The sequence below is a fragment of the Nipponia nippon genome, unplaced genomic scaffold (genome assembly GCF_047370975.1).
Source record: "Nipponia nippon isolate SJK-2023a ecotype South Korea unplaced genomic scaffold, ASM4737097v1 scaffold_7, whole genome shotgun sequence".
Lineage (NCBI taxonomy): Eukaryota > Metazoa > Chordata > Aves > Pelecaniformes > Threskiornithidae > Nipponia > Nipponia nippon.
Window position 1 is genome coordinate 3,810,652 of NW_028262391.1, and position 15,222 is coordinate 3,825,873.

Sequence of the window (15,222 nt, forward strand, 5' to 3'; positions counted from 1 at the left end):
AGAACTTCTGTACTAAGCCCTGGAAGGGACAACGGGCACAAGCAGGGTCAGCTCCTTCGGGTGTTAGGTGTATGTTTACTGTGGGTTACAACACTAATTACGACTCAGAGAGGTAGACCAGATGGTGTTTGCTCTTAACAAACACTTTTCACTTTCACTATTTGTGAAGTTTCTTCTGTCAAAGGGGTATGATAAAAACACCTGAGAAATACAAGGTTGTGATTCAAAGTGACGGAGAATGGGTCTGCAGCTAAAGTATTAAATTAAACACACCACCAGAGGAAGACGACGAAACACACTCATGACATCCAGTGGAAGGGACTAAACGAGGACAGGCACTAATGACAGCCACTGCGAGGGATTAAATCAGGATTCTGCTGTTGCTAATCTCCCTCTGTGGTCAATAAGAGGGACAGTACTCAGAAAATAATTCAGAGTACCTCAGTCACGCTCCTGCCTCTGCCAGTATCTCCTTCCACCTCCATTTCACATCAAAGGTGAAGGAGAAAAGAATGGTTACATCAAGTTTACCTTCAAATTTGGCTATAGAGATTGCAAGCTCCTGAGAACAAGGACTGTCTTACAGTCCACTCGAGGTTGCCTCTTGGAAATTAGCATAGTAATACTTCTAAACAAAACATCACTTAAAAAGCAGTCTCATATTAAGAAATCTATAAACTAATAATGAGTTTATTGACACAGAAGACATAGTAGGGATATTAGGCACCACATGGTACTTCCAAAACAAAGTCCATGGCTAAAATTAGAAGAACCTATATACATGCACACTGTATTATACTTATAACCCAGCTGAGAAGCTGTACAAATGTAACCTGTTCCTTATTCCATGGCTAGATGGGATCACACATCTTTAATCTCAAAAACCAGAACAGCAGCAGGCCACAGTTTTACGTTTTTCCATTTGAACTACAATCGTTGTCACAAGAGCCAATTTCACGTTGGGCTGTTTCTTGTTCTTGTTGCCATTCATCATGAGAAGACATGAGATCTAAGATACCCCGGCAAGGCATAGTCCATGAATAATACAGCACGTTACTTTGACCTTTTCAGTTTGCTTTGTAGTGTGATTGGCCAACCATTCCTGTCCTCCCCTGTTAACCACCCCATTAACCTGGGAGGAGAAGGTGGAACGGACAGACAATTAGCCAGCAGAATACTAAAAAGGTTAACACAGGTGCACACAGCCCTGGCTTTCTTGAGCTTTAATAGGTATTAAGATTCTGCAATCTCTTTCCTCTTTCAAAGTCTGCAGGGAAAAAATAAGAAATCGCACAAGATGAACTTTGTTCTCATTTCAGATTATAATCATGTAGTTCCTTTCAGATGTCACACTTGGATGATTCTAGTTTATGCGTGAATAAACCGAGAAGAATGTTTATTTTTACCCCTCTCAATATGGAGAATATTCAATTAGAGCGGTGAACTTTTTCTTTGAAGCTGGTCATTCTCAAGTAAAGGAAAATTGGAGAAAGTAGAGGCAAAAAAGCTCCATACGGCAGCCGCCTTTAAAAAGGTCACACTTGCTACACTAGCTGCACGAGCTGAGTCATTCCAGTCGTTTCCTAGTCAAAGAGAGGAAACGGTGGAATTTTTCCATCCTGCGGGCTGTCAGCGGCAAGAAGCGTTATCTCGGTGTTCACCGAGACCGCCAGGGCCGGCGGATCTCGCATGTCGCAGGCACATGGAGAAAACGAGGCACAGTAAGGCTTGGTGGAGTTTCAGAAGCGCCGGGTGAAAGCAGCTGCCCCGTTTCTCTGGGGTTTCATGTGTCTTTGTAAAATCTTGCCATTTTTTTGAAAGGTCACGCCATCATGAATGACACAAAGTTACATAGGCAAGCATCAGACAATGTTTTCTGAAGCCTTGTAGTCAAAAGGCCCGATTTCAAGACTTCACATGAGCCTCTTTGCTCATAAATATTTTCTAACGTTACTCTGGTGGTTCAGTTACGATGACCTGGGATAGTTTGTTTTTCAGATGCTGCCATATTCTCGTCTTCGTACCAATGTGTTATTTTGAGTTGCTATTAATAGCAATGATACTAAATACTTACTTTAGATGGAAGAAGTCGGGGCAAAGAGAAAAGGACCTTTCTGCTACCCATTAGAACACCAAATTTTACACTTATTACAGGTATTTACTGCAATAACGCAGCGTCTTTTTTATTATCTCACAGTAATAATATAGTCTCTATTTTGCTTAAGGTTAACAGTGCTATTCAGACAGAGAGAATTACTAACAAAGAAAAGATAAAGCTTTAAATTATAAAAATTACTTTTGTAGTTTCTCTCTGTAATACATTTTAAGTGCAGAAGGGACCATTAAGATCACCTATATGCCAAGGATTTTTACACTGTGCTTTTTGATCTATGGGATCTCAAGTAACATACCATTTCTTTTGACCCTTGCTCTCGAGCGTTATCTTTGACGGATTTTTCCAAACTATGTACTGAAATATTCACACACTTAGGGGCATGCTCGCAAACTGAAAGAGATTAGTGTAATTTTCTTTCAGAGGCGCAGTTGTTCTTTTTAGGATAAAAGTTGTACTGTGTTTTTGTGACAATTTCAGTGACTGAAATCAGCACAAAGAAAAGTTTGTCAGGCTGCAATATCTTTAATGTGTTGATTTGAAAAGATCTGTAGCAATTTTAATGAGCCCTTATTCTTGATTTAAAGTCTGGAATAAAACTGAATATATCTGGGCATTTAGTGAGAAAAGTTATAGCAGTTATACCATTCACCAGCCGTCCGTAACTCTACCCACTGCCCTTCAGGGCTAGACGGACACCATCATCATGAGAAGACCTCCCAGCCTCAACAGCTCATTTCTACAGATCACTATCACGAATTAAAACATATCACTGATTAGGAGAGTAGTAATCCTGCCAAGAACCAGATTAAATTCTGGGTAGGTTGACTAGAAAAGGCAAATGAAGAGAAAGAAGAAGAAAGACAATCCATTCCTGCACTTGTTCTAGTGTCTGGGCGACCTAGGGAGCACCTATGGCAGGGAACGAAGCGTCCCCTCCCGCAGATAAAGGGCTAAAAATCCAGTTGTTCTTTGCGCTCGCTAAATGAGGGCTGAGGTGATCCGTAAGAGAATGAGAGCGCCAGGAAACATGCCGAGTTGTTACACTGCCTTGAACAGTTTCTCTCCAAAGCCTCCTTTATAAGCAACACAGCAGTAACGTTTTTTTGAAATATATTTATCCACCACTATTGTTAAACATGCCCTAAGAATTTTTGTTTTCCAGAGGGATGAGACCATCAGCTTTTACATATCAACAAACAAGCAGAGAGAAAGCTTTTTTGTTAAGCTACGGAGTGTCGGTTTTTGCGGGGGTAAAAGCCGGATGTGCATAAAGCCGAATTCTGCCAGTTAATTAGTAATCAGCAATGATCTGTCACTCAGAGTTACTGTAATTCATGAACTGTTAAGTCAAAGCAAAAATGGCAAGTAATTAGACTGTATCCATTAGAGCTTCACTAGCACTCACTCATAGAGCTAGGGTTTCAATCGGAGGAAGAAATGGAAGTGTGAAACTCCTTAATATATTCAGCTTTTTAATTAGCAATCAGCGCTGATTTGTCAGCCATACCAACTCTAATGCACGAGCCATTGAAACACAGAAAAAAGGCACATTTTCAAAATCATTTATGCTTATATTTACATTCCCTCCAGGCTGAAACATTGGAGAAACTACTGAAATATCATCTTTGCCATCGCAGAGCAGCAGAAAGCGTGTAGGAACTTACAATCCCAGATAGCCAACGAATTACTGACTGCTTGGGTAAAGACAGAAGTTGAATATTTATGAGAGGTAGTTAGTATCTCCAAACACTGACAAATAAACATTAGCGGTTTTAACTGTACACGAAACAAAATCTCCAAGAGCTCAGGTAATACAATTTGTATTCCAGTTAATCCCATTTTAAAGAACCCATTAATAAATTGATAGCGTGCTTACCGGGCTGTTGCGCTTTCCTCGATCTCTGGATGGAGAGGGAGGTGGTGGAAGAGAAGTGCAAAAAGGGGTCCTTTGCCCGATCTTCGCAGGTGCCAGGGAAGCCTGAGCTGGCGAGGCAGAACGCAGCCTGCTCCTGGGCTTTGGTAGGCGCAAGATTTTGCCTCCCCCAAAGCAGGACGGGTTCTACAGTGCTGCTGGGGAGCTGAGCAGCAAAGCTGGGCTCTGTAGCGTTAGGCCAAAAGCCGCTTCCTTCTTCCTCAGCCCTCGAAGAAACTGAGGTGCTGGAGGGAGAGGGGGAACGAGAAGTATAAAGGTTCTCCTCGTTCTACCAATAGTAATATAAGTATCAGAACTTTAACTGCTTAATTTCACTAATATGAAGTACTCCCACTAGGCCTCCTATGTAGGATAAAAATAAAAGGATGCTTCGCATCTCTTTGTAAGCATCTTTTTTTCACTACTTCATACATATACGTATTTATATAGGTAATAACTTGCCTCAGCCACAAAGGGTAGCTCCCGCTATACTCAAGACTCTACTTAAAGTCAGTGTATGGATCAGCTGATAAAGGCACCAAGACAGCTTAAACTAATTACAATTTGCAGGTAGGGTGGTAATTGCACTTCTAACTGCCTAAATTAGGCATACAAATGCATGGTTGCATTTGTATAGAGGCTGACAGAATACTCTGTGCCAGCTGAAAATTCAGCCCTAAACAGTGGTAATGTTCTTATCTAAAAATTACTTTTGTTTGCCTAACATCTGACAGTGTTACATCTATTTCACCTGATGTTTAATTAGTTTGTTTTCATGGTGTTCTCATTTCCATTTTAGCTTTTCTTACTGATGGGAGAGAGCAGGTTTCCAGCTCTGCACTTAAAACCGGTCCCAAGGCAAAGAACGTGGCACCAGTTTGCCTTCGCCCTTCCAATGTCAGCACATAGAGCACTCAGCCAACATTTTAAGCTCTCAACAGCTTTTGTGTTTTTAAAATACATTCTAGCTAGCCCCTGTTTTGTCTCTGATGGCTGGCTTTCAGCAGTTGTAAACATCCATCTCGCAGTGGAGTTTTCAGCTCCTATTTTTGAAACAGCAACTATTTTTCTGCAAAATACAGGTCAAGCCGTCCTGTTGAATCTACAACGGATTCACAAACAGGTGCTCTCAAGCAGCTGTAATCTCTCCACCTTTTCTCTTTGAACAAAAGCCTATAAAAGATTAATCATCTTAGTCCATAAATGCTTTAATAGCTTGCTGTGAGTGGATGCTTATGAATTCTAGCTATAGGTTTGTGAATGGCTGGAGCACTCAAGCCCAGACTAAGCTACGTGAGGAAGTTCACGTGATTCAGATACCACCAAAAGGAGAAGGGTTCAGCTCCAACCTGTGTCCCAGACTCCTCTGGTCTCTTGGCCAGCTGCTGCTGCCTTTAATATCTCAGGGCTTTTTCTTTTTCTAGTTTAAGCAAGCAAACAAACTATTGCTTCCTTATACATCACCCTGCCTCAGTACAAGCTTTAGTCTACGTACTCCCTTCAAACTACCACCCGATAGCTATACAGGCTCCTTAAACACCGTTTATAGTATAAACTCTGAGCACTACTCCGTATTTCAACTGGTAACAAAGATAGGTAGGCTGGTAACACAATACACAACTTTCTCAAAACGTTGAAGGGCACGCTTAAATGAATTCCACGGCACTGTACATATAGCACACCTACTCAAAGGCATTTTCTTCTTGGAGCACTGCTACCCAGAACTTCAAGATACAGACACTAACAGGGGAAGCGAGCACGCGTGCTGCTAGAAAGCGGCATTCTCCTTGAAAGTTTGGATCAGAACAGCGAGCCATCTCCACCTAACCCCCACCCAACGGAAGACCCTTTCCTTTGATAGCTGCTCTCCAATTTTAAGAGGCACCAATTTAGAGCAATGGTTGAGGGTAAGGATTCTTGTCGCAATGAGCACGAGCTCATTGAACTGATTGATTTTGTATGGCCCACAAGAAGAGGAGGTTGTGTTTTAAACAAAGATCATCTTTTGACCTCCTCTTCAGAGAGTTGCAAACCTTCTGAATGAAGACAATTCTCCTGTACGCTGAATGGGCGCTGGCTAACTCTTTAGCACGGTGGTAAGTGAACGAGAGCTAGGTTAGAAAGAAATGTCCTTTTTATCCCAAAGCTCGTTCCTTAAAGAGTGGCAGAACTGACCCCATAGTTTTACCGATACAGAAACCTCAGCGTAAAGACGTATGAAATTGTACTTAATTCAACTAAACTCTCTGAAGTTTAAAAAACTATTCAGATTTGAAATGTCTGTATCATGATTGAAGCTAGGTGTTGTACAAAACCGGATCTACTGTTACTCAACAAGGCACATCCCGTAGCAGCTAGATGGTAAAAGTATTGTTTAAAATTCTGGTTTCGAGAACAAGTCTCACCTAAAATTTAAAATAACACCAACCAAAATACCTCCCCAAATTATGCACTTGTTTTAATGCTACAACACGCGCATGTAGTATTGGAAATGGAGAGGGTGCAGGAAAACCTCTCATTTGCAAAAATTCTTTATTTTTGCTCGTTTCTGTTACTCTGGAGCACCCCTCTACCTTAGGAAGCCCACTTCCACCGCTAATCCCGTTCTGTCATGTACTCAAGCTTCTTGCTGCTGTGTGACAGCTGTAAAACTAATAAGAAGCACACTCTCCCGCTCCATTATCCACTCGGGCAGTAGAAATACCGAGCAGGCCCCCGGGGAGCCCCGCTCAATATGACCACAGTGGACACTAATCAGATTTGCTGTCCAACGGGTAGAGATCAGCCAGTTTTGTATTTGCTCACCAGTAGTTTCCCCTCTGCTAGCAAACTTATAATACTGTCATGCAAGACAAAACAAGTTGGGGCAGATGATTCCGATTTTTTTTTCCAGCATCCAAAAGACTTATTACACTGCTCTAGGTAATTAGACTGAGAACAAGTTGTCAAATCAGTGTTAACTATTACCTATCAGCTTGTTATTTTAACACCAAATCCCACTGTTTCACTTCTGTCTTGCCAAAAAGCTTCTGGTCATCGACAGTCAATAGCCAAAAAGCAGTTGATGGCTTCAGTACAATCCTAAGATACACAGTGGCTGTGTATCCTCCCGCCAGTTCGGGGCCAAGCGTGCCTTCAGTTAACTGCTGCTGGAGTACATCACCTAGAGCGTTGTCAAAGAGCAGCAGACAAAGTAATGAATACAGTGGCTGTTTTAAATCATCTCTTTTAATTACAAGGAGACTGAGCCACCCCTTTTCCCTCAGTCCTAAGAGGGACTTTTTTTTTAACAGTACACAGGAGCACCTCATGCTGAAACCTGACATAACAGGTTAAGATAACAACGCACCCAGAATGCAGGAGGGGTAAAGTCACACTGGAGGCAGGTAGAGTCTTCCTCCTTTTTCTCTTTCTTCCAGAGGTAGCAAGACTGAGCAGAGCTAGCTCCTCCATTAGAGAGGTGCCTGCAACAGCTGAGGACCAGCAGGACTTGGCCCTCTCAACAATCATTTTGCATTTGTTTAGCACCAACAGAGCTGTGCCATCATGGTAATGACAAGATTAGGCAATATAGTAAGAACTACAGATTGAATTGGGTTTGAGTGCAAGTGAACTTGCTATAGAAGCTAAATACAAACAACCTGGAAATTAAAGACAACCAAAAGAATGATAAGCTGATATTATCATAAGTTTGCATGGAGTTTACCAGGCTGAAGCTGCCCTTCCAAAAATAACAAAAAAGAAACGAAAAACTGCTGTTGATGTTTTAGCATAGTATTTATTGAATAGTTCATTTCCTAGAGCCACTTTATTATGTAAGTGTCAGTGCATATTTAGCTCAGATGTTTATTTTGAATGGATAAAGTAAAAAAAAAAAAACCCCAACAACAACCATGGATACATATATCCAGGGGAAGAGGGGAGAACAGTGAATATATTAAGGGAAAAAAAAAAAAGTGTGGTTCTGGCAGATTCAGGCCTACCACATTGTATACTTTCTTAGGAATAGCTATATCGCTACTCAGAGTACAGCTGTAGGCTGGAGCCCAACACAACACTTTTTATGTGAAAAGACAAAGCAGACTCTCATAAAAGCCTGTTTAGCAAAGCCACAAGCGGTGTTATTTTAAACAGTTTATTTACATTGCTTGGATTGGCAAAAAGAGATATAAAACCAGTTAAGTTTGACACATTCAGAAGCATCACTAATTACATATAGACATAAAGACAAGACACTGGTGCTTAAAGAGAAACCAGAAGTTGAGAACTCCTGCTAATACAGACAGACAGTTAAATCGTTAACGAAATGCAGAAATATACATATTTAGATAGTTCCTGAGATAGCACTGCATCATACTAACTGTTCAGAGGGAGATGAAAGAAGCGAACATATAGTTCTGAAGGAAGACACAAATACATGAGAAAGCCAGGTAAAAGCCTTAGGAGTACCAGACCTGCAATTTGACACACCAAAATTGGATCCTCACATTACGATGTCACACCAATAATCCCACGCATTAAATAACGATTCGTTAACCAAGTATGTGGAAGGTGTGGGGTTTGGGGGTTTGTTTAACAGCCCTACTAAAAGGGAGTGTAATTATTTTCCTCAGACTTCCACTTCAAAGAAATTGAAAGAATTCAATTGATTATATTTGGTGGTCAAAGCTAGTCATAGTCTTTAACTTACTGTTCAAATAAACCCACGTAACATACCACTGTGGTACAGTGAGGCTGCAGAAGACCATAATCACAGAAACTCAACTCTATTTCTTTATAAACAACTACATTTATAAAATATCTGGAATAAGCAGCTGTACAACAGGTTAATTGTCATACTTGAAAGGTCAGGTACTTCATAATGCATCTCCATCTAAGAAACCAACAATTCAAACATTAGAGTGCTCTGCCAGTTGATGGAGTTAGGCAAGCATAAGAGTCATCCAAACTGGCGGTAAGTTGTGTGAACAACATCTTCATTTCAAAATCTGACAAACTAGTTCCTTGCCTAGAGGGGACAATTTTCACAGAAGAAAATGCTTCCATTATGTTGGTGAGAAAATAAATTTGGGCAAGGGAATACTGCGTCTTAAACGAAGACGAAGTTCCTTATTCCATTGATTAGCTGATCTGCTTCAATACAACTAAAAACCCCTTGTGATTAACTTAGTGTTATCTAACATTTTGCTAATCATTGCTAAGTGCTAATGACTAAGGTACCATTAATGTCAGTAACAGGTCATTTGAACAGCCAGCTGCTTGTCAGTCACTACAATACAGCATTGTATTTTAAACCTGCTTCATATCAAGTGGGTTGTTGATCGACTTAATGTATGACTCCTTTTTTCAAAGATTGAGGGAAGATTGACCAAGGAAGGAGAAGGAATACCCTGTTGGGGAAGAAAAAAAAAAATTATTTGATCATTTATTAGCCAATGTCAGTAGTGCAGTAGTCCTTTCTCAACCTTGATACATAGCTTCTGTACCATTACATTCCTTCTACTATTTAAGATCTCAACCTTGATACATAGCTTCTGTACCATTACATTCCTTCTACTATTTAAGATTAGCAGCTTTTGAAATTAATGATTCAGCATTTCTAGATTTTGAACAGCAAAGTTAAACAGCATCGAACAAGTAGAATGCATATATTTTAGAAAAAAAAAAAAGCAGATTTTCCTTGTTACCAGCCTTGAGAGATTCAGAATGCAAGAACATGTTTTTGAAGAGTAGCTGTTAACCAAGTATTAGCATACTTCCTGCATCACACTTTTTGCAATAATAATCCCCCTCCAAGTTGAAGGCAAGACACATTATGATAGTCTTAGAGAAATGGAGCTCCCCTTAGATCCTACAACTTTCTGTATTCTTAGCAGCTTTGAGCCCCAAATTTGATGCTGAACACAAGCCTTCTTGGCTACAGAAGGCAACAGACAATTGATTTGACAATTTGACAATGATTCATCAAAGCTTGCTTTAGCTGCGCCTGGATGGGCACAAGCTAGGCAAAAAGCTGACTTTACTGGTGCTAGGAACATAGGCTGCTTCTGGGACTTCAAATTACAGTGAAACCAACACATCAATATGTAGCACTAAAATTTAACCTCTTTGGATCAGCTGAGATTTTATATTCTTTTTACATTAGACCTCAAGATACTTTCACAAGCAATCTTCTGTTGCTCTTTATAGCACAACCAAGCTTTTCAGCATATAAACAGGTCATGGTAGTTAGGCAGCTTGCTGCACCTGCATGCTTCAAGAATCTTCTAAATAGGGATATTTTGAGCAGGTAAGGATATACCACTTCACTATGACATCTAATGCCTGTTTATGGCACATGTTCTATTTGCAGTCATAGGCAATATTTGAAAATTAAATCCTAAACTCCTCTTTATATAGCAGCTCTTATTAGATTCTAAAGTATTTTATACAGGATATTTTTTCTATTTACAGATAGGAGAACAAAAACTTAAAACCCTAGGCAAAATTAGCGGCTCAAGACTTCCCTGCAACCAAGTTATTACAGTCCTCAGAACTCTGGCCAGCGAGCTACACTGCCACTTGGACAACTGAACTGAAACAAGTAGTAATTCAATTGTATAGAAATGAATTAAGAAAAAAACCTCAAAAATTAAAGCTAAAAGGATTTGTGAAAGAATTAACTTTGCACCCAGAACCAGAAATAGAACTAGACCACGTGTGAGTGTTGACTCCAAGCCCGTGCATTAGAACAAGTCAAAGAAAAACCCAACACCATTTAAAACATTCTGTGCATTCTAAGGTCTTATATAGTTGTACCATGCTGTCTTAGTTTAGAGGAATCAAGATTTTTTGCTCACTCCATACAAGATGGGCACTAACAGTCAGGGTTTGATGTACAGAATTTTTCAGCACCACCCTGGTTATCTCCAACATCAACACAAGTGGTAGCAATAATAGGGATAGGACATGATCTGTCCAAGGCATGACCATTTAAGCTTTCCAAGTTGGAAGAGGTTTTTTCTTCTACAGCATTTGAAAGATGAGTATTTGGAGACCCAGGACACAGCACAGGTCGAGGCCTGGAATTTTGAGAGCTCCAATCAACAGAACTGGAGCGGTGGACATTAACAACACATTTGACAGATCCATTTAGGCTGCACGTAGAAGATGAACGAGCAATCTACAATTAGGAAGGGGTTCAAGAGTTAGTCCAAACAAGAAAAAAAATCCAAGCATTTAAGCTTTGTTGATATTTTTACTCTACAGTTTTTCTACACCAAAAAAATCCCCACATAAGCACAGGCCAGGATTTTATTTAAATAAAACAGTATGTCCGAATAACAGCTTTGACTCTCTCAATGGACTCAAGACAGGTTTCCTGCAGCTTTGGTTTCCTACTCAAGAACTGCACTTGAGGGGCTGGAATCCAAAGCTCTCTTTTCCCCTCAGCCTTATGATTCAACCAAGGCGGCTTTACACAAGTTCAGTGCTGTGTGGGATCGGTTAAGAAACCACAAGACATGACACACAACACATGCTCTGCTGCCAAGCTGCAGCTTACTACCTCAGAGGTCCAAGAACTCTGGGAAGAATTTATAATAGGAAAATAGTTTTTACTACTATAAGTTCCTATCATTTCGTGGAAAAAAGTATTTTTGTATGGGGTAGACACACACACAGAGAAAAGTGCACGACTTGCATTTTCATGAGAAATGAGATACTGTATCAAAATGAAGACAGAATATTAGAATTCAAGAGCAATTGTTGGAGCAATCATAATTGAAGGAAAAAAATCTCCACGGAGAACTAGGCTATAGCCACACTGGTAGATTTTTTTATTTCTTCTAAAGCAAAGAACTGTGATACCTCCTCCCTTAATAATTCATATTTTCTCATGCCTATCTCATGTGGGAGAACAGGGCAATATCTTTATGTTGTACAATTTAATGGCCGCTCAAACATACTGAATTATCTCTATATTAAGGTACTGACATATCAGGCAGGATACACAGGAAATCCTGTTCTCGGCCTTCTGTCCTACAAACTACAGACTTCAAAGTAGATGTTTACTCAGCATACAGATTTACTCAAACACTAGAATAAAAGCACAGATGATGAAAAAATTGCTCCAAATCTAGTCTGCTTTACTAGACTGCACTAAGAAATTGAGTTTGACCTAATGTGGCAGAAGAGAGCTGCAACAGGTAGTCAGCCATAGCAGAAGAGTTGCAGTATGTAGAACAACATATTATTTCACCAAGTTTTCTTAAACATGTATAAGGAGAGAATTCCCTTGCCTTTTTAAAAACTCTCAGGCTGCAGCATCTGTATTTCTTTGCCCTTCCTTTCCGGTTTGTTTCACAGGATGTCTATCATCTCACTACCTTCATTGATACTTTTACCACACTATTCAGGGTTGTACACCACATTTTTATATATTGTCCAAAATCAAAAGCATGAACCAACAGAAGACTGTGTTGGAAGTTTCTCACTCTCTCAGAAGAGTATACATACTCCATCTCTGACAAAAGAGGGTTTTTTTCCCCAACTTAATTGTACACGGTAACTCCCAGTTTCTAGTACATACAGCAGGTTCTTCTGCATTTTCAGCAAGTAAGCTGACTCATTAAACAACTCTTGCTCAGAAAATAACACATCTATGAACGTAGTTAAAATAAGTTTTTCCACTGTGGATCTTGAAATTATTAAAGCAAGATCAGCACCAGACATTAAAATAACTGCGATCTTAAAAAGGTTACTTATTTGGCCTGCACAGCCAAATCACTTACCGCTAATGACGACGTACTAGTCAGTCGGCTGCCTATATAACTCTCATTAGCTGAACTGGGACTTCTTCCTTCTGTTGCACTATGTGACATTAAAGCCCTTCGAAGAGCTCTCTTTGGTGTTTTTGAGAAAGAAAATGCTCTTGTAACCTGAGGAGTTTGACAAGCAGTTATACACTGACAAAAAGCAGGCTGTAATAACTACTATGATATAGGCTACCATTCAAATTTTGAACATCTGTAGGATGTATATCAAATGTTAATATGACTGTATCAAAACCAAGCAAACACACCTGCAAGGTGATCTGACTTTTAAGGCTCCCCATCACCCCTTCTCTTCTCACTCTGTCCAAATATGAAAACAGCATGGTTGGGGAAGAGGGCAGAGATTCAGGGAGAAGTCAAAATAAGGTCTAGTCAACTAGGCTTCCCCACGTGCCTTGGGTTCCGCAAAGTCAGGCCCCCTCCTTTAAGTTGCTCTCAATGTCGGCTTCAGCAGCTTCCAAACTACAGCAGCCTCTACGGTATTCTCTAAGAAACAGTATTATCATCGTGAACATAGTAAGCCTGCTGAAAGGCTGCAAGAATGGGGAACAGATTCCTCCTTGCTGCATCACTCTGTCACCCCTTCTCACACGCCACAGACTTTAGCAGGACCAAACCCAGCGCACAGCCAACATGACAGAGCAGACAGGCAGCCTTCCTCCTGCCTCCCAGCCAGGTCCTCTTAGCAGAACAGGGCACAGTTCCTCAGTCCATCAGTTGAGAGCAGCTAAGCCATACACAAAGGAAAGCGTACACAGGCAGACACCAGCATTCAGCACTTATTTCCTTGTTATTTCAAGTCTATTTTATTATCAGGACATGCATACTCTACACCCATCCTACTTTTGGAGGTACCTGAATTTAGATAATTGCATGCAGCTTTAAAAGTCCATTCAATATGCTAAAAATAGTTACAGCTGAGGGTTGGGGTTTTTTTTTGTATGATATTTAAAAGATTCAAAATATTAAACTAAGTTCCATAACAGACTCAGAAATGACTACATAATACCTATGACCATAATACTTCAGATACTCCAAAACCGCTCAGTCAAAGCCTCAAACGCTCCCCACCTTCTTTCTTTAAGGAGCTTATACTTAAGAGTTTTAGTTCAGATTAAGTTTCTCCTGTCACTACTGTAAGTACTACAAAACACCTGAAACAGGAATACTAGCACAATTCCCGAATAAAGTGGGGTTTACTGTAAAGCACTATCTTTGCAGTATCTTACCTTTTTTGATGTTTTCTTTATTGCCCTGGATGCTCTGCTTAATGTACTGTCCATATCTTTAGTATTTACTTCAACTGAATCAGGATCAGCAGTATAAATGAGATTTTCCTATAGACAAAAATAGTCTTAATAATGGTCAAACATCAGCACTTGTCAAAATATCATTCTCTACTTCATTAGGTCATATTTAGACATTTAATTGCCATATTCCTCTATACTTAACTCTTAATATACAGTTAAGTAGCTATTTGCTTTCGTGCCATTTCATGAGATTAACTGCTGGTGCAATCAGTTTATGAAACCACTTCATCAGTGGTTTTACATTTGGTTTGTTTGATTCAGTTTCAATTTCGGGGTTGACCAAAGTAAAGGCAGTAGTTCTGAAGTATACCTGGGGAGTTTCACCCATATACACCCCTTTGTTTCACTGACACATGTAGCAGTCTTCTGAAGTAAAATCCTGATGGCTCCAGCTGTCAAATATTAAGACAAAACCTTTCAGCTTAAGCCCAATAGATGTTCCAGAATAGCCACAAGTTTGTTTTGGTTTGTTTTTTTTTTTTTTTATGCCTCATTCTTAAACTCTAGCATGTGCAAAGCAATCTCTGGCTAGCTACGTACAAAACTTGGGGGGCGGGGGGCATGCATGGGAGTGGGAAGCTGCTGGGGGGTTTTGTTGCTTTGGGTTTTTATTTTGAGGAAAAGACAGTTTACCATAAAAAAAAAAAAAGGTTTGAAAAAAAATCTTAAGGACACCAGACAGCAAGCTGTACGGCTGTTCCTAGTGCCTACAAAGAGTAGTTAAAGCCTTTACTGCCACCATGTGGCAAAGTCAACGCTCTCTCATTCTCACATGGTGCTACACAGTTCTTGAAAATCAGGGAAAAGGGGAAGTGCGCTTAAATTGAAGCTCAATTTGACATTTGAATCAGCAAGAAAAGAGGTATTATATAGTTGGTACAAAGCAGTAGTTACAGAAATTATAGCTAATAGGATTCAGCACAGTAAGTTACAATTTGTCAGCATACGATTCTGAATGTCCTGGGGCAAGAGGAAATGATACATTTATTACACAAAGATTTCATTTCTATTAAAAAAAAACCCACAACATTTTTCCACCCCTTTGTGTTATACATAACACAAGAGACTGAA

General features: G+C 40.0%; 1 protein-coding gene across 7 annotated transcripts in view; it reads right to left on the reverse strand.

The window, feature by feature from the left end:
* Nucleotides 1–7,873: 7,873 nt before the first annotated feature.
* Nucleotides 7,874–15,222, reverse strand: part of ECT2 (epithelial cell transforming 2) — a 31,096-nt gene continuing 23,747 nt past the window's right edge. For 4 of the 7 annotated variants that reach the window (XM_087740205.1, XM_087740206.1, XM_087740203.1 and 1 more), the window contains 4 exons: nucleotides 14,071–14,178; nucleotides 12,800–12,946; nucleotides 10,868–11,190; nucleotides 7,874–9,418 (listed from right to left, as the gene is read on the reverse strand). In XM_087740205.1, coding sequence (XP_087596331.1) covers nucleotides 10,885–11,190; nucleotides 12,800–12,946; nucleotides 14,071–14,178 — 561 coding nt within the window. In that variant the 3' untranslated portion in view covers nucleotides 7,874–9,418; nucleotides 10,868–10,884. Of the gene's footprint in view, nucleotides 9,419–10,826; nucleotides 11,191–12,799; nucleotides 12,947–14,070; nucleotides 14,179–15,222 lie in introns of all 7 variants that reach the window. The other 3 variants (XM_087740208.1, XM_087740207.1, XR_015700632.1) reach the window with 2 other exon arrangements.